The sequence below is a fragment of the Anolis sagrei genome, chromosome 1 (assembly GCF_037176765.1).
Source record: "Anolis sagrei isolate rAnoSag1 chromosome 1, rAnoSag1.mat, whole genome shotgun sequence".
NCBI lineage: Eukaryota > Metazoa > Chordata > Lepidosauria > Squamata > Dactyloidae > Anolis > Anolis sagrei.
This window is the reverse complement of record NC_090021.1, coordinates 321,800,052-321,827,767: the sequence shown is the minus strand read 5'-3', so window position 1 is coordinate 321,827,767 and position 27,716 is coordinate 321,800,052. Positions and strand designations below refer to the sequence as shown.

The 27,716-nt window shown below is 39.7% G+C and overlaps 1 protein-coding gene across 5 annotated transcripts in view; it reads right to left on the bottom strand.

Annotated features, from left to right (window-relative positions):
* EML1 (EMAP like 1) overlaps nucleotides 1-27,716 on the bottom strand; it is a 163,589-nt gene that overhangs the window by 109,989 nt on the left and 25,884 nt on the right. For 3 of the 5 annotated variants that reach the window (XM_060755430.2, XM_060755439.2, XM_060755464.2), the window contains exon 1: nucleotides 10,797-11,022. The exons of the other annotated variants lie outside the window; for them this stretch is intronic. In XM_060755430.2, the coding sequence (XP_060611413.1) occupies nucleotides 10,797-10,923 (127 nt within the window). In that variant the 5' untranslated portion in view covers nucleotides 10,924-11,022. Of the gene's footprint in view, nucleotides 1-10,796; nucleotides 11,023-27,716 lie in introns of those variants that run through there. 5 annotated transcript variants of the gene reach the window in all.

The window sequence follows — 27,716 nt, the reverse complement described above, 5'->3', positions numbered from 1 at the left end:
GCTAATTTGCACCAGGATATTTCAACGGCAACAGAAGGAGACACACAAAATGTGAGAAGACAGATTTCTATATGTAGGCCAATTTTCCCCACATTAGAATGTTATTCCAAGGCCAGCATTACTTCCTCTGACTGATTATACCTTTCCAAGGTCAGAACAGGTACATTGCCATCCCCACCTACTTAGGAAATGTCAACCCATTGATCATATTTAAAAGCTGTTACTTTAAAAAAAAAAGGGGGGGGTCACTCAGCAGCCTTGGTGTGGTATTTTTTTTTTAATTCCAAGGCATTCAAGGAATAAACTAAACAGATTTATTTATTTATTTATTTATCATATCAGGAGCAAACCAAATAGTTGTATTGTATTTAAAAACAAAACAAAAAAACAAAACAAAAAATACCCCACAAAGTTTGCAAACTTGGCATTCTATTAAATGTCCTTTGACCAGTAGCTGGCCACTTGGAGTGCCTCTGGTGTTGCTATAAGAAGGTCCTCCATTGTGCATGTGGCAGGGATGAAACTGCATTGTAATAGGTGGTCTGTGGTTTGCTCTTCTCCACACTAGCATATTGTGGACTCCACTTTGATGTCCCATTTTTTAGGTGCCAGAGCACAGTCTGTTCTGCACCTTCCAAGTCGCCTAGTTTTCTGTATATCCAGGAGGAAGTTTCTCATTTGATATCACTCATTTATTGAGATTCTGGGTTTTAGTCTGCCAGTTCTGGACTCTGGCTTGCTGAGGTGCTCCTGTGAGTGTCTCTGTAGATCTTAAAAAACTATTTCTTGATTTAAGGTGTTGGCGTGCTGGCTGATATCCGAACAGGGGATGGGCCAGAGATGTCACTGCATTTGGTCCTTTCACTATTGGTTGCTACTTCCTGGCAGATGTCAGGTGGTGCAATAAAGTGTAGTTTCTCCAGTGGTGTAGGGCACAGACAACCCGTGATAATGCGGCATGTCTCATTAAGAGCCACATCCACTGTTTTAGCATGGTGAGATGTCTTCCACACTGGGCATGAGTACTCAGCAGCAGAGTAGTCCATGACATGTGAGTAGGCATGCCCAGTATGGAACACATCTCACCACATTAAAACAGTGGATGTGGCTCTTAATGAGACATGCCACATTATCATAGGATATCTGCGCCCAACAGCGCTGAAGAAATTATACTGTTTAGCTGGTATTGCACCACATGATATCCGTCAAAAAGTAGCAGCCAGCAATCAAAGGACCAAGGCATTGACATCTCTGGCCCATCCTCTGTTCAGATATCAGCCAGCTTGGCAACTACTTAAATCAAGAAACAGCTTCCTATGAACACCTCAACAAGCGAGAAACAGGAACACCTCAGCAAGTGAGTCTCCAAAAGTGGCAGGCTAAAACCCGGAACCTTAATCAGTGGCTGATACCAGATAAGAAACTCCCTCCTAGGCACACAGAAAGCTGGGCAACTTGGACGGCACTGAACAGACTGCTCTCTGGTACCAAGAGAACCAATCTTAAGAACTGGGGCTACAAAGTAGATTCGACGACATGCGAGTGCGAAGAAGAGCAAACCACGGACCACCTACTAAAAAGTAGTCTTTGCCTTGCCTCATGCACAATGGAGGACCTTCTTACAGTGACTCCAGAGGCACCCAAAGTGGCCAGCTTCTGGTCAAAGGAAATCCAGCATAATGCCAAGTTTTTAACTTTGTGGGTTTTTTTAATACATTATAACTGAATTCTTAATTTGCTTCTGACATGATAAAATAAAATCTGGAGGCGCATGAGACTTTTTTCTCAGAAAGTCATTGAGGAAAGTTTTCTGAACTATTCTGCAGGGCTTGGGAGAATATAATCCAACATAGCCGTTTGGCATTTACAAGAAAAAAACTTTTCTCAAGCCTCAAAGTGACCAGCATCAGGATCGTTGCCGAGCAACAGTCTCTAGCACAAACTGGCAGCTTCATTAATCTTTTAAAATATTTTGCCTCACTAACTTTTAAATAATAGATGCCAATTTGGAGGGGCAGAGGCATAACTTTGTGCCCATTGGCCTTTTGATAGGCACAAGACAGTTATATCAAGAACAACATACCCCTTTTCCCCAATTTATTCAGATTGTTTGGTTTGTCTGTTTTGCTTTGAGCCAGCAATTAAGTGTCAAAACAAGAAAGGGGATCATTCTGAGGTTATTACAAGAAAGGGAATTCACCACCTTCCAATCCTGGCTGGCTCTTGCACTCTCAATGGGCTCTCACAATAAAGGCATGGTTCCTAATGTTTATGTGGAATCTCTTTTCTTGTTATTTGAATCTACTGGCTTGTGTTCTCATCTATGAAGCAGTAAAAACAAGATTGCTCCATCTTTTACATGGCACTGTTTCAGGTAGTTAAGTGTGGCCTCCGTACAATTTCTCAATCATTTTCAGGCTGAACATGCCCAGTTTCCCAAGCTATTTCTTGTAGGGCTTTCCCCCAAACCTTTTGTCATTTTGGTGGTTGTTGATACTTGCAAGATGCTCTAACCAAGAGCTGCCCTGGATTCACCTCATCAGCACAACTACTTGTCTGACATTGTATTGATACTTCCAGATTTCCCCTGCTCAATTCAAATCAGAACTGTGTTGTCGAAGGCTTTAATGGCCAGAATTACTGAATTGCTGTAAGCCAGTTACAAATGCACCTACCAATAGCACTGTCGATCCTACATTTTACCATCCTCACTACAAGATGGTACAATGGGAGAGGACCGGGACATCCACAGGGAGACCAAGGTGCTTGTTTTTAAAGCTATTGTCCTCCCAACCCTGCTATATACCTGCAAAACATGGACTGTCTATAGACATCACACTCCTGGAACGATTCCATCAGTACGGCCTCCAAAAAATCCAGCAAATCTCTTGGGAAGATAAGCGGACAAATGTCAGCATGCTGTAAGAAGCAAAGACCACTATCACTGGAGCGATGCTCCTATGCCATCAACTTTTCTGGACTGGCCACGCTGTACGAATGCCAGATCACTGTCTCCCAAAGCAGTTACTATACTCCCAGCTCAAGAATGGGAAATGTAATGTTGACAGACAGGAAAAGAGATTTAAAGATAGGCTTACAGCCAACCTTTAAAACTGTGGCATAGACACCAAGAACTGGGAAGCCTTGCCCCTTGAGCACTCTAACTGGAGGTCAGCTGTGACAAGCAGTGCTGCAGAATTCAAAGAGGTATGAATGGAGGGTGAAAGGGAGAAACATGTCAAGAGGAAGGCACATCAAGCCATCCCTGACCAGGACCACCTTCTACCTGGAAACCAATGTCCTCACTGTAGGAGAGCATGCAGGCCAAGAATAGGGCTCCACAGCCACCTACGGACCCACTGTCACTGTCAAGTCACTGTCAAGACTCTCCACTTGGGAGAGAATGCTTCCAGAACATGGCCATACAGCCCGAAAAACCTACAATAGCCCAGTGATTCCGGCCATGAAAGCCTTCGACAATCCATCTCTGATTCCCCAGCTAAGAAACCTTATGAAATTCATGGGACTGCCTTAAGTTGGGAGATAACTTGAAGGCACACACACTCACACACTCACATAATGTGGAACCAGAGGCTTGTTCTCATTTACTAGAGATGGTTCACTTTGATTACATCATGCAGTGAAACATATTTCTACAAATGCCTGTACAATATTTCTGTATGTGGATAATTTCACAATGAAAAATGCAAAGAAGTCTATCATTTCTCCCTCCCTCCCTCCAATTCTATGTTTGTTTGTCAGTCCGTCTGTCTGTCTATTCATAAATACATGTGCACACACACACCCATACACAATTTTCAGGCAATCTTCTGGAGTCAATTACTTGGAGATTGTAATTGGTACTGCATTTTGGGCTTTTTAGCCATTGAGCTTTCCTGTGACAAAACACCCCCACCTTGTTATTATGTGATGATTTGAAAAACTGCATGGCAACTGGCAGTTATGGGTAAGCATATCCTTTCTAATGTGGTATCATGCCTAGAGCACAATACCCGAGGCACAAAGGTACCAATTAATATAAGAGAATTCATGCTCACAGGGCTCTTCTACCCAGCAGGAGTGTTTGCACTCAGGTAGCTTATCTCCTCCTTTGCAATTATCGCTTGTTGTAGAAACAACATAGCAACTGATACTCAAAGAATCGAGGCAATGAGGCTGAAAAATTAACGATGTATAAGAAGGATGCCTGCTAAGAATCACATGTGTCCATTTGCAAAAGAAGAAGGGGAAATGGTCAATGCTTTTGATATGGTCGTTTACTATACCAAGGAGGAAAGTGAGAGATTCAGACAAACTAAACCGTTGGAAAAGCTGGTTTTCCACACTTGCTGCCCGATCTCTGCATTTCAACATTTGCAGCAGGCTGGCCTACTTCTTAAAATATTTGAATGTCTCATGAATAATGCATACGGAAAGAGATTTATGCATATTCGTAATAAGCACTGCTTGGCAAAGAAGTCTAGAGACAGACAGTGTGGAAGGCTAGCATTCAAAATTATGGGTGGTGAAAATGTTCACTCATGGAAACACCTATGAGGAAAGAAGACTTTATACACTTTTGTGCATGAACATCCAGACAAATAGGAGTATTCTAGCTGACTGTTAAGGATCTGGTTACAACTGTGGCTGCTATTAAAAATTAGCCAAGGCCATATGTTTGAGGAAATGAGAGAGAGAAAGGGGGAAAATAGGACTAATGAAAACCCACCGGGAATCATGAATTTCTAGAAAATCCCATTACAGGATAATGCTGGCCACATCTTTATTTAATCATTTCCAATTTTTGCAACCTCTTTTGCTCAGATATGCAAAGCAATAATTACTGAGCATGTGCTCAATCTAGATTTAGGCATGAGGACCTGGGCTGGTAGGAAGGGACTTCTATTCCTCCCCTCGGTCCTATTGTGATCCCTCCATCCTTCCCCTTGAAAACACTGAAGTGGAAGACATGGATGAATGTGATGAACAGCAGTGCAGTGGGATCCCCAAAGTTTATGTGGGGATCCCACATAACTGCGACTTGCAGTTTCCCAAGTCGCTCCTGACACGATAAAAAAATGAATGTGAAGTTGCTTTCTATAAGCAGAGGACTTCTACCAGCAGCCTGGATCAAACTTTCCATCTATATAAATAAAAATGTAATGTTCGTTTGTAGGATTAACATAACTCAAAAACCGCTGGATGAATTGACACCAAATTTGGAAAGAATATACCTATCAGGCCAACGAGTGACCCTCACTCATAAACATAGTGAAAAACACAGAGGAAGAAATTTAAAAAGCCAAAAGATAAAAATATATTACAACACATGCGCATAACCAAATATATGCCCAAATATATATGCACACACAAAACACATGTACACCGACTGGGCAACAGCAACACGTGGCAGGGGACGACTAATCAATGCATAAAAGACCTCAGTGGCTGATAGTAGATGGTATCATAGTAGATGCAATTGTGCAGAGTATGTTAGATAATAATAATAATAATAATAATAATAATAATAATAATAATAACTTTATTTGTATACCACCCTATCTCCCCTAGGGGACTCAGGGCGGTTTCCACATATGCAAAATAATACAAAAACATAAAATATATAAAAAAATCATAGGCATAAACTGTTAACACAACATATACATTAAAATCAATTTAAAACCAGTTCCGCTCTCTTCTTTGTGCAAGGTAAGCTGCCGGGGCAAAGATTTCAATAAGGGGCCTGGACTATTTGGAATGGGCTGGGCCAAGGAGAAGGAAAAAATGGGGCTGGCTGAATACTATAGTACATGGCAAAGCATTTATCATAGATTAAAATACTGTTTTATGAACATGTTGTATATTGATAGCACCTGGGCATGATGCAATACCTAAGAGGGTGTGGTAATGGTTCAGTCAGTGTCCCTTACTGATGACTAATCAGCAGGTGGCTATATAAGGAGGATGAAAAAATCCATCTTTCTCTCTCCTACATGACTCATTGTATGCGTATGTGACTTTCTGAGATCTGATTGTCTGCAAATACAAGATTGTCAGAGGATCTGCATATCCTAATTGTACATTTGTATATATATTGCAAAGGTGATGATTAAAGCCCCCAGATATTTTAGGTGAAAACCTAAATCCGTTTGTAGATAAAGTCAGATGCTGGCAGTTGGACTCTGATAGAAGGGCAGAAGCATGCTTCTGCTGTCAAAGCACTCTGTATTTTACTTGCTTCTGGGATACTTGCTATCCAGCTTGCAGCTGTTCAGGAAGGTTGTGATCTGGAAGCTATAAATCATTTCATGTACCAGCATCTCACAACAGAGTAGTATTGCTAATTACTTGATAAAAGCAATAAGCACTTACTGCTGGTGACTTCAATGTCAGTGGGGCTAACAATCCACTCCAGAGTTTAGTCTGAGCTTTGTAGGAGTTATCCAAGGTTGTGATTGTTGAAGTCATGCCTGATTTATAGTGACACTAAGGAAAGGAGGAGCCATTAAGATGATTCTCTCTATGTTTCCACCAGATGCTCCTCCAAAGGTAATAGGACAGAGAGAAGATCTGCGGAGGATCTCAAAATACAGACAGGCTTATGTGAAAGAATATGGGAAGAAGTCCCATTAAACTCAGTGGGGCTTTCCATTGAGTTGACAAATATGGAGACACTATTGGTGTATTGCAGTTGGTTTTCCCATGAGTGTTTAGAAAATCCAACTGCATTCTTGACAGTGTTTTTCAGTTATGATATTATATAGTGGTCACTGATCTTTAGAATGATTTGCTGAATGTTGCATTTTGTTTTGTTTTTCCGAACTACTGCCGAGTCATCAGAAGGCATACACTTACTATAAAGGGCCACCCAGGAGAGGACTGAGGATGCAAAAAAGAAAGTGCAACTTTCTGGCAGAATTTGCCTCTCACATAGATCCAAGAATACACACTGATTTATACCCAAGGTACTTGTGAACTGTTACACAGCCAAAGGCAATAAATGTAGCAAAATACTTTGGGATTTTGTTATGATCTGTAAACTTGGTCTGCATTTGCTGACAAATGGGTTTCAAGAAACCTCAGCTAGTTTATAGACTTGAGTCAACAGAATGCAGGGCATTCTGGGGGCTTGATGGTTTCTTGGATAATAAGTGGCCAATAGTGACTGTTGGGTGGTCCAACTTCCGGGATAGGTTGTCTTTGGTGAATGTGTTTCAGCTCATAGACGGGAAAGGAAGAGTGCAGGCCCAGTATCTGCATACATACTCTTTCAATGTATGTACGAAATAGAAACACCTGAAGGCAAGTGTTGGTCTATAAGGCATTTTGCCACTTGAGACAGAGTAGAAAATGGTTAAGTCAAGATGCATAGTACCTGCTGAGTATCCCTTATCGAAAATGCAGTGTTTTGGAAAGCAAGGAAGTCCCCTTCAGTACCCCTCACAGAGAATCCTCTGTTAGCATGGCCTGTTGGAGCATACAAACAATCTCTGTGTGTGTGTGCAAACTGTAAAATAAGATGCATGAAGCTGATTCATGGGGTGATGGCTGAGCCTGGAATTTTTTGGACAATTCATGGGGTGATGGCTGAGCCTGGAACTTTTGAATAATGTTGCAGTTTTGTTCAGGCTCAAGCTATGCACGTGTTTGGAGAGATGAAGAGAGAAGTAGAGAGAGAGACAGACTGACTGATTTGCTTCTTAGCTGCTGAAAGAGTGTCTCTCATATGGACAAAGAGATACAATTTTAAATCTGTTTGGAGAGATGAAGAGAGAAGTAGAGAGAGAGACAGACTGACTGATTTGCTTCTTAGCTGCTGAAAGAGTGTCTCTCATATGGACAAAGAGATACAATTTTAAATCTATCTGAAAGGACATTTAGTGAGTTGATGCAACTTATCATAGTATACATATGTTGTTCTGAACTACAAAGAGTAAACTACTTGTTCTTTATTTTTCACGTGCGTGGCATATTTTCTTTTTCTGACAGGGCAGTGTGTGGGCTGATCCAACGTAAACAACACATGGTTTACTAGAGATTTTGGAAGATATAATTCGAAAGGTAACATTTTAACCTCCAGATAGAAGTGGCAAAGAAAAAGGCAGCGGCCATAGTCGTAGTAGTAGTAGTAGTAGTAATAATAATAATAATAATAATAATAATAATAAATCTTTTTTATATTTGTCATGTTTTTTAACTTGTTTTATTACTCTTAATTGTTTTATTACTCTTAATTGTTAATTGTTTTTATGTTTTAACTGTTTTACATTTTGATATGCTTGTTTACACTCTTTCATGGTTGTTTTATGATCCAGCATTAAATTTTTGCCAAAGTTTGTAAGCTGCTTTGAGTCCCCTCTTTTGAGTCCTCTGTGGGGTGAAAATGGTGTAGTATAAATAAAGTAAATAAAGTAAGTAAGTAAATAAATACATTTCCCACTTTTCTCCCTAAACAGGACCCAAAGCAGCTCACAACATTTTAAAAACAATACAAACCAACCATACATATTACAATAATATCAACTATAAAATAAAACCTAAATAAACATTTTAAAATCATTTAACAGATACAATTGTTGCAGAAACTCATTAGTTCACTTGAGACACTGGAAGTTAGCCCTCCCGTCGTTCCAGATTAAATTTCTTAATTAAAACCTTGCTTTTTAGGGGAGAATTTGGCACACATGAAGCCATCCTATTTAAGGGCCCTTCCACACAGCCATATAACCTAGAAAATCAACGTAGAAACTCCCACAATATCTGCTTTGAACTGTGTTATCTGACTCCACACTGCCATGTATTCCAGTTCAAGGCAGAAAATGTGGGATTTTTTCAGCTGTGTGGAAGAGGCTTAAGTCAAGGCCCTCTACACACTTACTCCACTTTATACATACCTAGGACAACAGTCCAACTTGTGGCTGACTTTGGTTCTCATATTTTTTCAGTATTTACATGGAATAAAATAAAGAAACTGGGAAAGTTACTTTTTGGAGTACAGATTCACAGAATTCTCCAAGTAGATGATCATAATGGCTTGGAAATTTTGAAAGTTATTACCATAGTTCCAAAATAAAGTAATTTCTCCAAGCTTGGAGGAAAAAAAATCTAGCAACCAATATTCAGGGTTGAAGGGGGAAAGTGGTCCTTTGATTCACTGAAAACAATTATGGATTAAGAGGTGACAGCCAAGATGGGGAACTAGGTTCAACACTCTACCTGAACTTTAGATCTCTGAGAAAGTTAGCTACCTTTTGGTGCTGTTTATTTCAAAGAGAACTAAAGGAATTGTTAATTTATTCTATTTGTATCATACTTTTCTATGAAGAATGGGATTGAATGCACCTCAAGAAACAAAAACTTACATCACAGGGTTGTTGAAGTGATGACATTGCTCTTAACCTTATGGAGATGTCATATTACTTAATCTAAATCAGGAATAGTACATAGCTGCTCACTTTAGGGGTGTGAGGGAGTGTTTCTAGACAATTTGTCTCTATCAACAGCAAGGTGACCAGAAACATATCCATACACCTACTTGAATCTGCTTTCTGTTTCTATATATAGATTGTGTAGTCAAGCTTTACCTTTCAGCACAGGAGTTTAGAGGGGAAGACAATGGAGTTATTTAATTTACACAGATTAGTCACAGCACGAAACCTAGCCTTTATGGAAGTTCAACAAGACTAAGACTCTAGATTAGCTTGCTTTAAATAGCAACTGGAAAAATACACACAAGCACAGTTTATTTCTCTGCCCACTAATAAACCAAATAAAAATGAGACATACTTTAAAAAATGTAACTGCATCCAAAGCCATGTTTTTATCATTATTGTTTGGATGCACAGCAGTTTACAACCTTGCAAGTGGCTGAAGCAATCTCTTGTTATTACGCAGGATTAATCCATTAATGGCATTACATCTTGGCTTGGAATTACAGCCCTTTTTCCTACAGCCACCTGTCCATGCTTTTCTAATTATCTTGAAGGAGGAGAAAAGCCTCTTCTTGTCTTTAGTTCGAGATTTAAAACAGTCTCCTTCTTGTGAAATAATACAGAGTTAAGAGATACAGCTGCATGTCCTCAATAATGGGGAAGATTAAGCAATGGTATTAAATGTTCCACTCCCTTTGTCTTCCTCCTCCTCCTCCTCCCTTCCCTAGCTAGTTTTTCTGATGTAATGTTTTGCAATTAGGGGGTGGATTTTAAAGCAATTCCCTTGGATGCATGGCTATGAACACATCATGAAAAATGTTTTATTTCATTTAGCTGTCTCAAGGATGACCCTATGAGCAGCTTCTGGATTCCAAACAATTCAACTTCATGCAACTTTCTTGACCCAGCTGCATAGATAATCCTTGCTGAGAATACATGTGCGTGGCTTTTTATGGGTGGGGAAAATTGAATTTCCAAAATGCATTCCTGGAACGAATAATTATTCATTCAAAATTGGCCCTCTCTCTGACCCACTCTACATTCAAAGTCAGGAAACAAACAGATGAAAATGAACTTCCCTTACAATGTCCTCATCCATGAGGTCATGATCCAAGCTGCCTTAATAAACACCCAACAGAGCATGAAGTGAAGGCTTCAGACTTCTCAACATATCCATGAACAGAGCTGGAGGAAGTTAGTTTTTTAGACTATGATCCCTAATTCCTAGAACTCCCCCCCCCCCAACATAGGAAAATATTATTTTGGATGACCCTTCCCAAATGGCCAAAATAATTATATTTCCAAGCTCTGTCCATGAAAACATGGAATTCAGCAAAAATTAAGAAAGAGAAAGAAAGGAGAGACCTGCACAGACTTCAGAAGGTCCAACATGATCCACCTGGACAGGTTCTTCAGGAATCGATTTCATATTTGTTCCCAACACTTCAGAGGTTGGAGGAGGGGGCTGCTCAGGATTCATTGAGCTCTGCATGAGGGGCGTCTGGTTGCTTTTCTTTCGTTATATTTCTGCAAAGCCTGCAGTGATAGCAAGCTGAAAATGTCCGGGCTCTAAATGAACTAACTGAGCCTCCTTTAAGCCAAAGTATTAAGGTGATGTCGTAAGAAGCGGCTTAGGATGCCAAGGTCAATGGGAAAGGGAGAGTATTCGTACTCACATCAGGCCCTACAATAAACCGGTCTGAAGGTTGGGAAGGACATTTTGTTGGCTGTCTTACCTATGTTATCTTTTTTTAAAGTGGCATGGTATCAGCTGGCAAAATGTTTGTTTTTGCTTTGTCAGTACATTCAAGTAAATATATCTGGTTTACATTGGCTTCCCAACATGAGAAGGGAGGGGGAACCAATAATTATGATTGCAATTATCTTGATTTAAAGGAGACTGCCAGATGCTCCTCCACATTGCACTGTGCTTTTTCGTCAGTCGTGGCTGGTAACTTCTACGACAGTGGGGCAGGTTTCAGACACCTTTTAAGCAATGGAGCACAACTAGCCCTCCAGGTGTTTTGAACTTCAGCTCCCAGAATTCCTGACCATTGGACCACGTGGAGGGCCACAGGTTGTGCATCACTTCTTTAAATGAATTCTTCAAGGTGCTGAGCTCTATGCTCCCCAGCATTTGGAGAGCTGTATTGTCAAAGGCTTTTATGGCCAGAATCACTGGGTTGTTGTAGGTTTTTTGGGCTATATGGCCATGTTCTAGAAGCATTCTCTCCTGATGTTTCGCCTGCATCTCTGGCAAGCATCCTCATAGGTTGTGAGGTCTGTTGGAAACTAGGAAAATTGGGTTTATATGTATATCTGTGATCAAATCTGGACTGGATCCTTATCCCAGTGACATGCAAACTATCAGTCTATTGACTTCTCCCTGATCATATCAAAATCCACAATTTTGGGAGAAAAACAGGAGACAAATTAAATCAATAATAATCATAAAGGAAGAAAGCATGATCAGGACAAGAAACCTGGGTCATTTTAAAAGCAGCTGAAAAGTGGGACAATAGAGCATTAACTAGGACTATCCCTATTAAATGGGGACAGCTGGAGACTATGCAGTTACTACTGCCTTGGTCTCACCCCCCTACTTTCATAGCAAAACATTGTTTGGGGCTTTTTTCCCTGCTGGAAGCTTCCAAGATCAGTAGTTGTGTAGGCTGCACACTCCTCGCAGTTCAAACTCCACTGCAACCGTCAGAATCAGAACTTGAAGCCTTCTTATATTCTTTGTTTATTATCAGGCCAACTGCAAACCACAGATGCTTCTTGGTAGCAGATAGTCCCTGCCCCACAATTCTGAATTTGCTCACTCCCTTTTAAGGCAGATCATGAGTACCATCCACATCAGCTCATGTTATTGTTATGATGACTAACAAACTAATGACTAATGGTTACCATGGAGGCTGAGAATTTTTAGCACATTAAAAAAAGAATGTATCAAAATTGGCATATGTTCCACATATTTGGGGTAGAAAGAACCATGCATCGGATTCTTGCTTTACCATCAATCTTTCCATGCTCCCATGATTTGGTCCTTGAGTGGGATCTAATGCAATGATTCTCAACCTTCCTAATGCCACGACCCCTTAATGCACTTCCTCATGTTGTGGTGACCCCAACCGTAACATTATTTTTGTTGCTACTTCATAACTGTAATTTTGGTTCTGTTATGAATCGTAATGAAAATAGTTGCTAGGATTTATAGTTCACCTACAATCAAACAGCATTTTGAACCCCACCAATGATGGAATTGGGCCAAGCTTCCCACACAGAACCCCCATGACCAACAGAAAACACTGTGTTTTCTGATGGTCTTTGGTGACCCCTCTGCCCCCTCCCCATGACCCCCCCAGAGGTCCCAATCCCCAGGTTGAGAAATGCTGATCTAATGCTATATTCATTAGAATCTGGAATTATGGTAATTCTGGCATACTAGAAATCACAGACTCATAAAACTGAGATTATATGCAAAATATGGATCATGGACATATCTACATTGATCATACTAAAGTTCCCAAATCTAGTGCAAATTGCACTTCCCTCATTACTGTGGAGGTCAGGAAAATCCCTACAACCACACAGTTAGGAGGAAGGGCCTTGCCTCTCAGAACATATTATTTTCCAACAGATTTGAGATTTTTCTTTTGTTCTAGAAATTAAGCACCGGATGACCTAGCTTGGGGGAGGAGGGGGAGTTCCCATTTGGCAGCTCCTTCATCTGGAAAGCCTTTGCAATGCTTTAATTACACAGGCCTAAAAAACTGGGGGGTTGTAGAAATTTTTACAAAAATGTAGGCTGGTTTCATAAAAAATTGGCACCCTAAATCCAAAAAAATGATCTCAGATTTGGTCTATCACATGCTTTTTTCACAACTTACTTTGACATTTCTTTGTTGTAAGGTGTGACTGAATGAAATTAGTAATGAAATTTGTAGAAGAGCTGTGTGTGATACATTTTTCTGGTCACTTCTGGCGCAACCTGAGGATCACAACCAGATGCAGTGAAGACATATGCCCTTGTGCTTTGCTACTCTGTTGCTGAGTATGCATGCTCACTGTGGAACACATCTCACCATGCTAAAACAGTGGATGTGGCTCTTAGTGAGACATGCCACATTATCACAGGATATCAATAGAGCATTAACTCTACTGGCTGTTTAGCCAGTACTGCACCATCTGACATCCGCCAGGAGTAGCAGCCAATGATGAAAGGACCAAGGCAGTGACATTTCCCATCCTCTGTTCGGATATCAGTCAGCATGCCAACACTTTAAATCAAGAAATAGTTTTCTAAGATCTCTAGAGACACTCACAGGAACACCTCAATAAGTGAGAGTCCAAAAGTGGCAGGCTAAAACCCAGAACCTCAAGCCATGGCTAAATGAGAGACTCCCCCTGGGCACACAGAAGACTGGGTGACTTGGAAGGCACTGAACAGACTGTGCTCTGGCATCACAAGATGCAGAGCCAACCTTAAGAAATGGGGCGACAAAGTGGAGTGCACAACATGGGAGTGTGGGGAAGAGCAAACGAGAGACCACCTATTACAATTCAGTCTCAGCCTACATGCACAATAGAGGACTAGCAACACCAGTGGCACTCCAAGTGGCCAACCTCTGGTCAAAGCATAATGCCAGGTTTTTAAATACATTATAACTGTATTTTCAATTTACTTCTGACATGATAAATAAACTAAAATCCAGAGGCTCACAATACCTTTTTCTCAGAAAGTCATTGAGGAAAGTTTTCTGAACTCTCCCGCAGGGCTTGGGAGAATATAATCCAATATACCCATTTGGCATTCAGGAGAAAATAAACTTTTCTCCAGCATCAAAATGACTGGCATCAGGATCGTTGCTGAGCAATAGTCTCTAGCACAAACTGGCAGCTTCATTAATCTTTTAAAATATTTTGCCTCACTAACTTTTAAATAATGGATGCCAATTTGGAGGGGCAGAGGCCCATTGGCATTTTGATACCATGCAAATGGCCAGCTACTGGTCAAAGGACATTTAGTATAATGTCAAGTTTTTTTAAACTTTGTGTTTTTTTAAATACATTACAACTGTACCATTGGATCGCTTCTGATAGTACATGATACATTTTTATTGTTTCAAGTTTTTTTGTGTGTGTTTGTTTTTTGTAAAAATGGTTTCTCATGTAAATGAAGAAATGACCCCTCAACCTCTGAGGATGCCTGCCATAGATGTGGGTGAAATGTCAGGAGAGAATGCTTTGGAACATAGCCATACAGCCTGGAAAACTCACATCAACCCATCTTAGTTTAAAATCATGCTCTCTAGAGACCAAAAATAAGTAGTCTTTGTTAAAAGTAACATAGTTGGTTTACTCACAAACTTCATGTATTCAGCATACAGGTACATTGTTTATCAGTCCAGTTACATATAGGATTTGGAGTAGTTTCTCTGTGCAGATAACAGGGTATCTTTCTTATAATCAACAGTCCAATGAAGTAGGAAAAAATTATTACACTGTTAAAAATATGACTTTTATGAATTGCTTTAGCAGCTTTACACCCTTTGCACACCCAAAAAACATTAGTTATGACAAATTTGGTCCAAAAAAGAGTCACAATGAAAAGTTCACCCACCCCAAACACCATCAATTGCCATTTTTGTACAAGGGGATAATAGCTCTTTTTGCTTTAAACACATTTTAAGAATTCAATATGGGCCCACTCCCTAGTAGTTCACCTTGCAGGGTGAATTGGAAAAAATATGGTAGTGTGTTGTATTCCCAAATTATTAAGAAGCGCCTCAAATTCTATAGTCAGAATACATTATTCTGGCAACTTTCAGAAAGTCAATTCTGTGGATTAAATCCATCTGAGAATGCAGCCTTTTCCCGTGTGATCCCATTTGAATACGTTCCACGTGCACAATGGAGGACCTTCTTATAGCAACACCAGAGACACTCCATGTGGCCAACTGCTGGTCAAAGGACATTTAGTATAATGGCAAGTTTTAAAATTTTGTTTGTGTTCTTAAATACATTACAACTGTACTCTCAGTTCACTTCTGATACGATAAATAAAAAATAAATAACCCTACTTTCTGTCTCTAGAAAAGTGACTCAAAGCAGCTTTCAGTAAAACCAAATGAAATACTTTTTAAAACATTTATATATGCAAACATTAAAATAAAATTAAATATGAATGGCATTACAAAGTAAAGCTAAAACCCTTAAAAATGGATTAAAAACATATCCAAAGCTAACTTAAACTTGTTTTCTTTTTTAAAAAAACTTTTTTAAAAGCCTGTCTGAATCAAGGGATGGGACTCCATCCCTTTTTTTCAACTTAGGTTTGGCTGAATAAATAATTCTTCCCATCAAAGGGAGTATACCAAAGCTATCTATTTGTAACTAGGACTCACCATTCTTCAGGAATTGTTTTAACGTGTCCACAACTGGATAATAGGTATGTTGCCATTTGGAAGCAATGGGCCCTCCTAGCTTAAAGTGAGCTATGTGCTTTCAATTTGCCTGTTGACTTATGGCATCCCCATAATGTAGGGTTTTCTAGACAAGGGATATTGAGTGAAGACTATAGCCTAAAGCATTCCCTAACGATCTCCCTTCCAAATACTAACCAAACCTGTCCCTGATGTCAGACAAGATCTGGTGCCTTCAGGATATTTGGCCCTTACTTCTTGGTTACAGACATGGAAGTCTCTCGTCCCTTTGATTCAACCACAGCTCTCCAGTTTCATTGGCTGTATTTGGAAGATCTCTGGTTGAACTTCCGATAGGTGGCGATAAATTTACTGAAGTCGTGGCCAACTGTGACAACAAGCACTTGCCCCAGAGACAGAATGTCAGAGGGACATTCCCTGGCTGCAAATCCTCCATTGTGCTCATGTTTAGCCAAGCAACGTCGGAATGGGGTCAAGCGACAAAAGTTATTAATGAGAATAAAAACATAAACTAGGACATGGTGCAGTTTGTTTTTTACCAGTGCCAACTGGGAGTACAAGATCCCATCCTCTCCTTTCCTTTCTGTTCTACTGAATAAACTGAGTGCAAATTACTTTTGCTAACTTTGAACATACTTTGCAGCAATTAAAGCTATCATGTCCCCTCTTAATCTTCTCTTTCTCAAGCTAAACATATTTATGCATTGTCGAAGGCTTTCATGGCCAGAATCACTGGATTGTTGTAGGTGAAACGTCAGGAGATAATGCTTCTAGAACGTGGCCGGGACTGTGGCACAGCTGGCTGGGAGTCAGCTGCATTAAGATCACTACTGACTGAAAAGCCATAAGTTTGAAGCCAGCCTGGGTCAGAGTGCGCTTCTGACCATTGTGTAGCTTGCTGTAGACCTTTGCAACCCGAAAGACAGTTGCATCTGTCAAGTAGGAAATTTAGGTACTGCTTATGCGAGAAGGCTAATTTAACTAATTTACAATGCCATAAAATCTCCAGCAAGTGTGCAAAGAATGAGGAAGTACTTCACCAGTGTCACAAATGGGCAGTGAAGTGACAGCTCTCCTGGTGGCCAGAATACCCTCATTAAGCTGGAATGTTATATAGCCTCTGTGTGTCTGTCTATATATGTTGTGTGTCTATGGCATTGAATGTTTGGTATGCATATGTACATTGTAATCTGCCCTGAGTCCCCTGCAGGGTGAGAAGGGTGGAATATAAATACTGTAAATAAATAAATAAATAAATAAATAAATAAATAAATAAATAAATAAATAAATAAATAATGTTAGCACTCAATAAAACTTTAAGCAGACGTGACGTCAGTCAAAACACTCAGCTAGACTGAGTATTGCTTTGCATAACCTATGGAGAGTTGAAAATAAGGTAAGTGGGAGGGGGCATATAGTAGTGTTTCCCTCCCCCCAGCAATCAGCCTTCATGAGGTGATCTGGGTCAGAACATTCTGTCTGGATGAAAAGCTTTAAGAAAAGGAGCTTTGTCCCACTGTCTTCCCTTTCCCTTACCGTGAGTGATTAAGCCCTTACAGTCTATAATATTCAGGCTGGCTCAATAGGCTGATTTGAATGAGCCGTATCATGTTCACCAAGGCAAAGGCAAGTGCCACAATGGGGTCTTTTCTTTTACAATACATACCTGTTCACAGTGGTGAGGTTTCCTGGCACCTCTATGCAAAAGCGAGTGGCAGCGGCAACAAAGCCCATTTCATAGCTCTGACATCACCTTTAGACTCCTTACAGCCTTTACTTTGACAACAAAAGCGCAGAGCATTCATGCAAATCTGGGGTCCTCCAGACATCATTGAAACTCTTGTCCCCGATGGGGAGGCATGATGGAGGCAGTTGTTTATCAACATTTTAGGGGCTAAAGGTTCTCCATCACTGGATTAGGGAAAGGAATAAGGTACAGCCACAGCCAGAAGAAGGTAGTTAATTATTTTTAAGTATTCAGTTTTATCCCACCAAGGCGGCTAACAATAGATATAAAACAATGCTAATTAATGGCCGATTGAAACATTCACACCTACCTCAAACAGACAAGAGTTCTTTCTCTCACCCTGGTCATTCTACAGATATATAAACCCCAGTTTCTAACAGACCTCACAACCTCTGAGGATGTATGCCATAGACGCAGGCGAAACGTCAGGAGAGAATGCTTCTGGTACATGGCCATACAACCCAGAAGACTCACAGCAACTCAGTGCTAATTAAAACAATGAAAATACTTAAAATATAATTATTAAAAACAATGAAACTATTTATATAATCAAAACCATTAAATATTAAAATGTATTAAAACTCCACACCCACTCCAAATCCCAATCATATCATCCCCAAAAGCCCTTAGTCCTGTTTAATTGACACTATTTTAAAAGCTACGATGAGAAGTAAGGTTGCACATCTATATATATAAATTTGTTAGGGGCATCCAACGAGGAAACAAAACTCAAAAACCCCCCAACGAAACTTAACCAAAATTCCCATGCCCATAACACAACCCACAAGGTACAAACATATCTACTCAAAATGAAAAACAACACAACAACACACTCACAAAACGGCAAAACAACAAAACTCAAAAAAACCCAACGAAACTTAACCAAAATTCCCATGCCCATAACACAACCCACAAGGTACAAACATATCTACTCAAAATGAAAAACAACACAACAACACACTCACAAAACGGCAAAACAACAAAACTCAAAAATCCCCCAACGAAACTTAACCAAAAAAGGAAAGATGGAAGGAAAGAAAAGAGAGACAGCAGAAGACAAAGAAAAAGGGGGAAGGAAGGAAAGAGATAGAGAAAGAAGAGGAGAAGGAAAGATGGGAAGGAAGGAAGGAAGGAAGGAGGGAAAGAAGGAGAGAAAGAGGGAAGATTGGCCACAGCAACACGTGGAGGGTAAAGGTTGTTATTTCTATGATTATGATGATGCTATTCTTCCTCTGAGACCCTTTTAGGGGGGATGGGAGAGGTGTCAGGTCCCAGAGGCAATGCACTGCATTATTGTTATTGTTATGATGGTGGTAAAATAAAAAGAAATAAAAAGTGAAAGGAAGCAAACAGGGAGGGAAGAAAGGCAAAGAAAGAAAGGGGGAGGGAATGAAGGAAAGAGAGAAGGATGAAACCAAGTAGTGAAAGAAGGAAAGAAAGAAAAAGGTGGAGAAGGAAGAAAGGAGAGAAAGGGGGAGGAAAAGGGGGAAGGAATAGGTAGGGACCTCTCTTTCATAATAGTCCAGATATCTACCTCAACTTTGATAAGTTTTACTATAGGCCACAGCAACGCGTGGCAGGGCACAGCTAGTTGACTAATATAATACTGGGCTGACCTGCTCTAGTCAAGGCACGGAAGACCACACCTGAACCAATGATAGACCACAGGAAAAATTGGTCTCTTGCTAAGTGAAACTATAGTTCAATGATACTAAATGAATAAGCTGCTAATGGAAATATTTAATATAATTTTTACTAATTCATTGAATGTTTATATTTATTACATACAGAGCAATACCTGACAAGCATTATTACATGTTTAATAAGTTACATATGTAATTTAATATTAACAATATTTATAATGGAGTATTAAGGCCAAGGTCCTGCATCAAAGATATAATTATAATAGCATAACTATGCTCTGTCTCCTGCTGACCTGAATTGCAAAGATGCAGAATGGGGGACACCTGGCTCAACAGTAGTACATTTGAAAAAGATCTTAGAGTCCTCATAGGCAACAAGTTCAACATGAGTCAACAATGTCATGCGGCGGCAAAAAAAGCCAATGGGATTTTGGCCTGCATAAATAGGAGTATAGTGTCCAGATTCAGGGAAGTCATGCTACCCCTTTATTCTGCCTTGGTCAGACCATACCTGGAATACTGTATCCAATTCTGGGCAATGGAAATGAAGAGAGATCTTGACAAGCTGGAATGTGTCCAGAGGAGGGTGACTAAAATGATCAAGGGTCTGGAGAACAACCCCCATGAGGAGCGGTTTAAACAGCTGGGCATGTTTAGCTTGCAGAAGAGAAGGCTGAGAGGAGACATGATGAGAGCCATGTATAAATATGTGCGGGGAAGTCATAGGGAGGAAGCTTGTTTTTTGCTGCCCTGGAGACTAGGACACAGAATAATGGCTTCAAACTACAGGAAAGGAGGTTCCACCTGAACCTTAGGAAGAACTTCCCGACTGTGAGAGCTGTTCAGCAGTGGAACTCTCTGGCCCGGAGTGTGGTGGAGGCTCCTTCTTTGGAGGCTTTTAAGCAGAGTCTGGATGGCCATCTGTCGGGGGGGGGGGGGGTGTGTGCTTTGAATGTGATTTTCCTGCTTCCTGGCAGGGGGTTGGACTAGATGGGCCATGAGGTCTTTTCCAGCTCTGATTCTAGACTCGCAGTGTGAATTTACTTCAAGCAGAGTCACTTTTTGTATAAGCTACCTGGCATGATATAAGAGTCTAGAGTTGCTGAATTTATCAACTCCTGAGGAAGGGGATTGCTTTCCCCGAAACAGGGTACAAAAATACCCGGGCACCCCTGTTGAATGCCATTGGGACTTTCCTTTGAAGACTTATTTTGAGAAGCAGTGCTCCATTTTTCACTGGACTTGAGTTGGATTTTTTCCATGAAGATTGCTTTGAGAGTGGCGCTTCATCCTCATTATTGTCTTCAGTTTACATATAGCCTCATGACTCAATACTTACTTTGTTTATATGACCTTTCTCATTGAATGTATCCCTGAAGCCTATATACAGTGGAATCCCTATCCAGACCTAGAACTGTTATGTTTCAGAGCGGTTGCTCCTTTTGATTTCTGTGTACCACTGAATTGAGCTATGTGCTGGGAATTTTGGTTAACAGAATACTATATGCTCTTTTGATAATACACTTTGACATTATGCATAGATTGTTTTGTGTTTGTGCTGATATCTTACAAGTACTCTGGGATATTGTGTAGTGAGTGACGATGTGACAAAACATTGTGACAAGACCATGCAGTGGACTGTTCTTTTGCTTCTCAGGCCATTGTATGCTGATGAGAAGAGGCTGGTCATGTCATCCAGCAGCGCTTCAGTCTAAAGTCCCTAAATGTAAGCTTCAGGATCATTTTACAAACATAGTAATGGCTTGTTATTATTGCTGTTGTGTGCCTTCAAGTCATTTCCAAACTATGGTGGCCCTAAGACAAACATACGACATAGTATATGCTTGGCACAACTTCCTCTGAAATCGAGAGAGGGAAACATGCCCAAGGTCTCCCAGTGGATTTCATGGCTGAGCAGATATTCAAACTCTAGTCTCAACCACTCCACCATTCTGGCTCCCCCATAGCAATGGTGCCACTACCATAAATGTGAATAGGGGAAAGTGATTATAAGACTGACATATGACATTATAAATGAGTAACAGGATGCCACTTTAATTTATAAGATTTCTCTTAAATAATATTAAAATTGATATTTGCAAAATGTACTTTTTGGGTGATAATAACTACAATGACCTGGCCATAGTGGTCATAAGCTGGCTAGGGAAATCTGGGAGTTGTCCAAAAGTTTTTTTTGTAAAAAATGGAAAGCTAAATAAACAAACCGTATTGGCAAGTAAATTTGGGAGGGGAGCTAAGCCATCCAATTTGTGCCTGTGATGTCTGTCCAACTATACTCTTTGTTGCTGTCAGAAAAGATACACAGCAGGGCTCCAAGGAATAGCAGCTGATTTGAAATACAGATCCCAAAAGCACAGGCATGGCAACCAGGCTGCTACACATGGCTGCAGAAAAGGTTCAACTCCCAGTGCTTCCCCTCCCATATAAAATTCCCTTTTATCTCTGTTTGGGATGTAAAATGATCGCCTGAATTGCTCTCCTCTGTGACCATTGCTGCCTCAGTTCCTCTTTGATTCCTTGCTTGACTGCCTTCTCTCCTCTTAAGCCTCGCTTTCTTTAGATTACCCACTGGCACTTATATTTCTTTCATTCAAAAGGGAAACACTGGATTCTGAATAACTTAGAAAGCGCTCCTCCTTGCTGCCTAGAAGCCATTTCTGAGATAAGCATAATGTATTGCATCTATCCAGACTGGCTGAAAGTGTGCCATTGCCCTTTAAGCGTTTGCCCATTTCATCTTTGTATGAGCCACTCTTCAGTATTTACTTCTTTCCCACTGGAGGCCAGATTTGTGTGTGTGTGTGTGGCAGGAGTGACTTGAGAAACTGCAAGTCACTTCTAGTGTGATATCAGATAAAGGGTTTATATATCTGTGGAAAGTCCAGGATGGGACTTTCTCTCACCCTGGACTTTCCAGTTATATAAACTCAATTTTCCTAGTTTCTAACAGACCTCACAACCTCTGAGGATGCCTGCCACAGATGCAGGTGAAACATCAGGAGAGAATGCTTCTAGAACATGGCCACACAGCCTGAAAAACCTACAACAACTCATGGAAACAATTCTTCCCTTGATCCCACTATTCCCTACAATGGCATCGCTAGATATTTTCAACTACAAATCTCACCAGCCTCAGTCAATATGGCCAAGAGTTGTGTATTGTTAAAAACATCTGGAGGTTACCGGGTTGGGAAAGGCTACCTTTCACACTTCAAATGGAGCAATCAAATGAATTTGAAACACTTTGCATACTAATCAGAGTGAGTAGGAGTCCACTTCTTGCATTAAAAGGAACAATACCCGTGAGAAGCCAAACAGGATCTTTTCCTCTACTTTACCTCACTGCACTCCACTAGTTTAATTAGTTTTTCTTAGCCTAGTTGCAAAACCACACTTGATCCAATGCAAATAAGGAACTTGAAGGAGAAACAAAGGAAAATGATAGGATGGAACAGGTTTTATTGCCTTTTCATGAATAATGTGTGCCGTTTGATCATGTAGGCTAGCTGGCATTGCCCTCCTGATGTGCGACAGGAGGTTGCTGCTACTTGTGAGAGAAATAAGGTTGAACACTGTGAAAGCCACCCACTGTATGGGGAAGTTTCTTGATTCAATAATGTATGTCTTTTACAAATGGGTTGAAAATATTTCTTTTAAGTGGCATAATACAAAGAAAGATATACCATCTATACTCAAGTATAAGCCAACCTGAATATAAGCGGAGAAACCTAATTTTACCACAAAAAACCTGGAAAAACGTATTGACTCAAGTATAAGCCATAGGGTGGGAAATACAGCATCTACTAGTAAAATTCAAAATGAAAATGGATACAAATAAAATTACATTAATTGAGGCATCAGTAGGTTAAATGGTTTGGAATCTATATAAATAAAAATGTAATGCTCGTTTGTGGGATTAACATAACTCAAAAACCACTGGGCAAATTGACACCAAATTTGGACACAATACACCCATCAGGCCAATGAGTGACCATCACTCATTAAAAAACCTGAAAAACACAGTGGAAGAGACATAAAAAGTCAAAAAATAAAAAATTCATTACAATGCATGCGCAAAACCACATATATACATATATACACAGAAAAAAACATATATACACAGACTGGGCCACAGGATCGCGTGACAGGGGACAGCTAGTATTTACATAAAACTGTAATTTAAGATAAAACTCTCCAACTCTGATTAAACCATTATTCTAACCTTCTTCAATGTAAATGTGCTACGTAGCCTTTCAGTAATAATAAAGAGAGTGAAATAATAAATTTAAGAAAAATAATAGAGTAAAATAATGGAAATGTAATAATAACAACAATAATAGAATGAAATTATAAATGTAATAATAACAATAGAGAATAATAATAAAAGTAATAATAACAATAAATAGAGTAAAATAATAAATGCAATCAAAGTAAGAACAATAGAGTAAAATAATGGAAATGTAATACTAACAGTAATAATAGAATAAAATAATAAATGTAATAATAATAGTAGTAGAGTAAAATAATAAATGTAATAATAACAATAACAATAATAACAATTACAACAACAACAACAGAGTAAAACAATAAATAATCTTGATTCAAGTATAAGCCAAGGAGGGCTTTTTCAATCTAAGAAAGGGGGCTGCGAAACTCGGCTTATACTCCAGTATATACGGTATATCCAGAAGTAAACTAGGGGTGTACATCTGAAAGCTAGAGTTTTTCAGTTTCAGAGAACTGTTACACCTCAGGTCTCAGGGGTTTGGTCAAAGTCTAAAAGCAAAAGATCAAAGAAGAACACAACAAGCAGGACTGGCTTTTAACTGGACTTGACTGTAGTTGCAAATGTTTCTAAGTAATTTTATGTAGGTCCACCAACCAAAAATGTTTTCCTTTTCTCTTCTTTGAACCACAGATCACAATTGTGGAGAAGGCACTCTGTTAGTACTTTCCAATGGGTTGGAGAATAGAAAAAGAGAATGAAATGTCGTCAGTCTATGCAGCAGATCCACTAACGCTTGCTAATTGTAATCAGTCTGGTAATACGCAGGAGCTTGTAACAGGCTTATAAAGAGGGGATTAAAAGGACACTCTCAGGCCATGAGAGACCTTATCCAAAATGTGTGTCCCAAACCAAATTGAAATACAGTAGACATTCTTGCGAAAATCAAAATGACTTTTCATGACTCATGCTTGGGGGGCAGCTGATTAATTTTAAAAATAAATAAATTCCTAGCTCTGCTTAGATCAGTGGCTATTTCAATAAGAACAGGAATTTATCCTGCTCTGGTATACCCATCTTAGGGCATGTCTCTTCAGCGCAGACTTTCACGGTTTTAATTTGAAAGTTGTCATTCCTCGACATGCCTAAAATCTATATTTGAGAAATACTTTATTCTGAAAAAATTGCTATCCTTCTAATTCTTTGGAAACTATGTCAGTCAAAACACATTAGGAATAGTTTAAACATCTGTAGTAACACATATACAGTGTGTAAAGCTCTTTGTAATCACTCGAACTGCTGTAAAATCCCTCCCAAGGGGATAAGTGGGAAAGAATCAGATCTGGCTTTGGAAAATGTGGGCTTGAGTTCTTTCACTGCCAATGACTCTGAGCTGATCTAATGGCAAACGAAACATGTTAGATATATATAATTAGCAATTGCAAACATAAGCTGGAATCTTTTTGTGTTGTTGAAGGCTTTCATGGCCAGAATCACTGGGTTGCTGTGAGTTTTCCAGACTGTATGGCCATGTTCAAGAAGCATGAGTTTTGGAGTTGTAGTTCACCTACATCCAGAGAGTACTGTGGACTCAAACAATGATGGATATGGACCAAACTTGGCACAAATACTCAATATGACCAAATGTGAACACTGGTGGAGCTTGAGGAAAATAGACCTTGACATTTGGGAGTTGTAGTTGCTGGAGTTTATAGTTCACCTACAATCAAAGAGAATTCTGAAACCCAATGACAGAAGTGGGCCAAACACAGAACTGCTGTGACCAACAGAAAAAAACTGTTTTCTGATAGTCTCTACCGACCCCACTGACACTCTCCTCATGACCACCTCCCTGGGGTCCCGACCCTACAGGATGAGAAATGCTGCGTTAAATAATCTTGAAGTCTGTAGTTTGGATGTGACACAAGAGCTCTCTGGCTGAGAATTCAAAATGCTTTACCCTAAACTTTAAACCCCAAGATTCCAGACAATGGAGTCATGCCCACTGAAATGGAATCAAAGTGCTATAATTGTGTAATATGATAAGACCCCAGGATTCAGCTTCCTTTGGCTGAGTGGGGACTTGAACCTTGGTCTCCAATGGGCCTTTAGAGTTTGGGCGATGACCTGGGGTGACTTTGTTGCCTCACTAACATGCAATCCACTCAATACCATTACAAAGAAGTGCCTCTCCCCAAGGTCTAGTCAGTTAGCGTGAGATCTCCTGAGTCCTCTCAATCTCCAAGCATTTTTGCATAATCTCATTAAGCTACACTGTTGTCACCCTACAGAGAATGACGTGTCCTTTCCAGGAGGTACTGTAGATTGCACACTGCAGAACCCAAACACTGTTATCTGCACTAGGGTTCTGCACACTATAATCGATATACCTTTTTTTTCAGTCTTTGCAAATGCTAAGCATCTCCAACTTGATCTATAACTGTCTTTAAAAATCAGAGCACTAAGAAACCGAGGTCCCTTTCTTTCTCAACACTTCTTTCCTTCCCCAACATAGGTTTATTTTTATGTTTGGTTTATACCATATATCTTTCTCCCAAAGTGCACCCAATGTAGCTTACAATATATCTATGAACAAACCAGCTAAGCTAATGCATGGTATAGAAGTGTAAAAGCATTGACAATCAATGTATTGTCGAAGGCTTTCATGGCTGGAATCACTAGGTTCTTGTGGGGTTTTTCGGGCTATAGGGCCATGTTCTAGAGGCATTTCTCCTGACGTTTCGCCTGCATCTATGGCAAGCATCCTCAGAGGTATTGAGGTCTGTTGGAAATAGGACAATGGGTTTATATATCTGTGGAATGGCTGGGGTGGGGCAAAGAGCTCTTCCTTGCTGGAGCTAGGTGTGAATGTTTCAACTGACCACCTTCATTAGCATTTGAAGGCCTGCCTGAGCCTGGGAAAATCTTTTTTGAGAGGTGTTATGATGTGCCTAGTTGTTTCCTCTCTGCTGTTTTACTGTTGTAATTTTAGAGTTTTAGAGATCCACAAGCATGTGGACAATTTCAACAGAAAGGAAGAAACCTTGAAAATGAACAAAATCTGGCTACCAGTATTAAAAAACTCTATATGACCATGTTCTAGAAGCATTCTCTCCTGACATTTCACCTGCATCTATGGCAGGCATCCTCAGAGTTGTGAGGTCTGTTGGAAACTAGGAAATTGGGTTTATATATCTGTCTTGGAACAATTTCTCCCTGTAAAGATATTCAATGTATTGTCGAAGGCTTTCACAAACAGAATCATTGGGTTATTGTAGGTTTTTCAGGCTATATGACCATGTTCTACAAGTATTCTCTCCTGCATTTATTTCTTTATTGCTTTTTATTCTCAGACTTGAGACCCAAAACTACTTACCAAAAATCAGTTTCCTTGGGTTCAAAATCTCCAAGAACATCCCTTTCTCACATATGCACTAGCGAGGACTCTTGTAGCAGTAGTTTGAGCATTGGTCTATGATTTTGAAAAACACCTGGTTGTGAATAGTTTTATCTTTAATGGGCATGTCTTCATTAATTGAAATAAATGGGATCACGAGACCACATCTGTAATGACTTCCACAATGAAGAAAACAGGTTTTCTAAAAGGGTGATTAATTTAATAACATGAACATGTCAGAGATAGAAATCTGGTCCATTATTTACTCTCTATCAAGGTTGGCTTATCTAAATGAGTGTTTAATGTACAACATGTTCCTAATCCCTTACACTTCTCTACAGAATTTATTTGTAATTCTACAGTTTGGATTTAGTATGCTTGGAAATTAGATCTAATGAGAGTTCTTCCAATAACAGTAAATAATATACTTTGAATCAGTGTAATTAAAGGGCTCAATTTCTCTCTTGGGGCATACTAATGAAAAAAGGAACCACTTCCATTGCACAATTGTGGGCTTTTGAGTTGTCACTAGATCCCTTGATGGGATTACAGGTTCATAATATATTACTAAGGAAACATTAACTCCTTTAAAGAGCCAAGTTAATAGCTGAGAAATATGATAATGGATGGAAAACTTTTCTCTTACTTTCATTCACAGCTGTACATTGGTTTCATGTTCATTACATACCAGTAAGTGTTTAGACATCTCAAATTGGTTTTCACACAGTTATTTCAACAAAATAACTGTCAAGCCTCTGTATTTTGGTACTTCTCAATATAAATATTATAGCTTCCTAAATTAT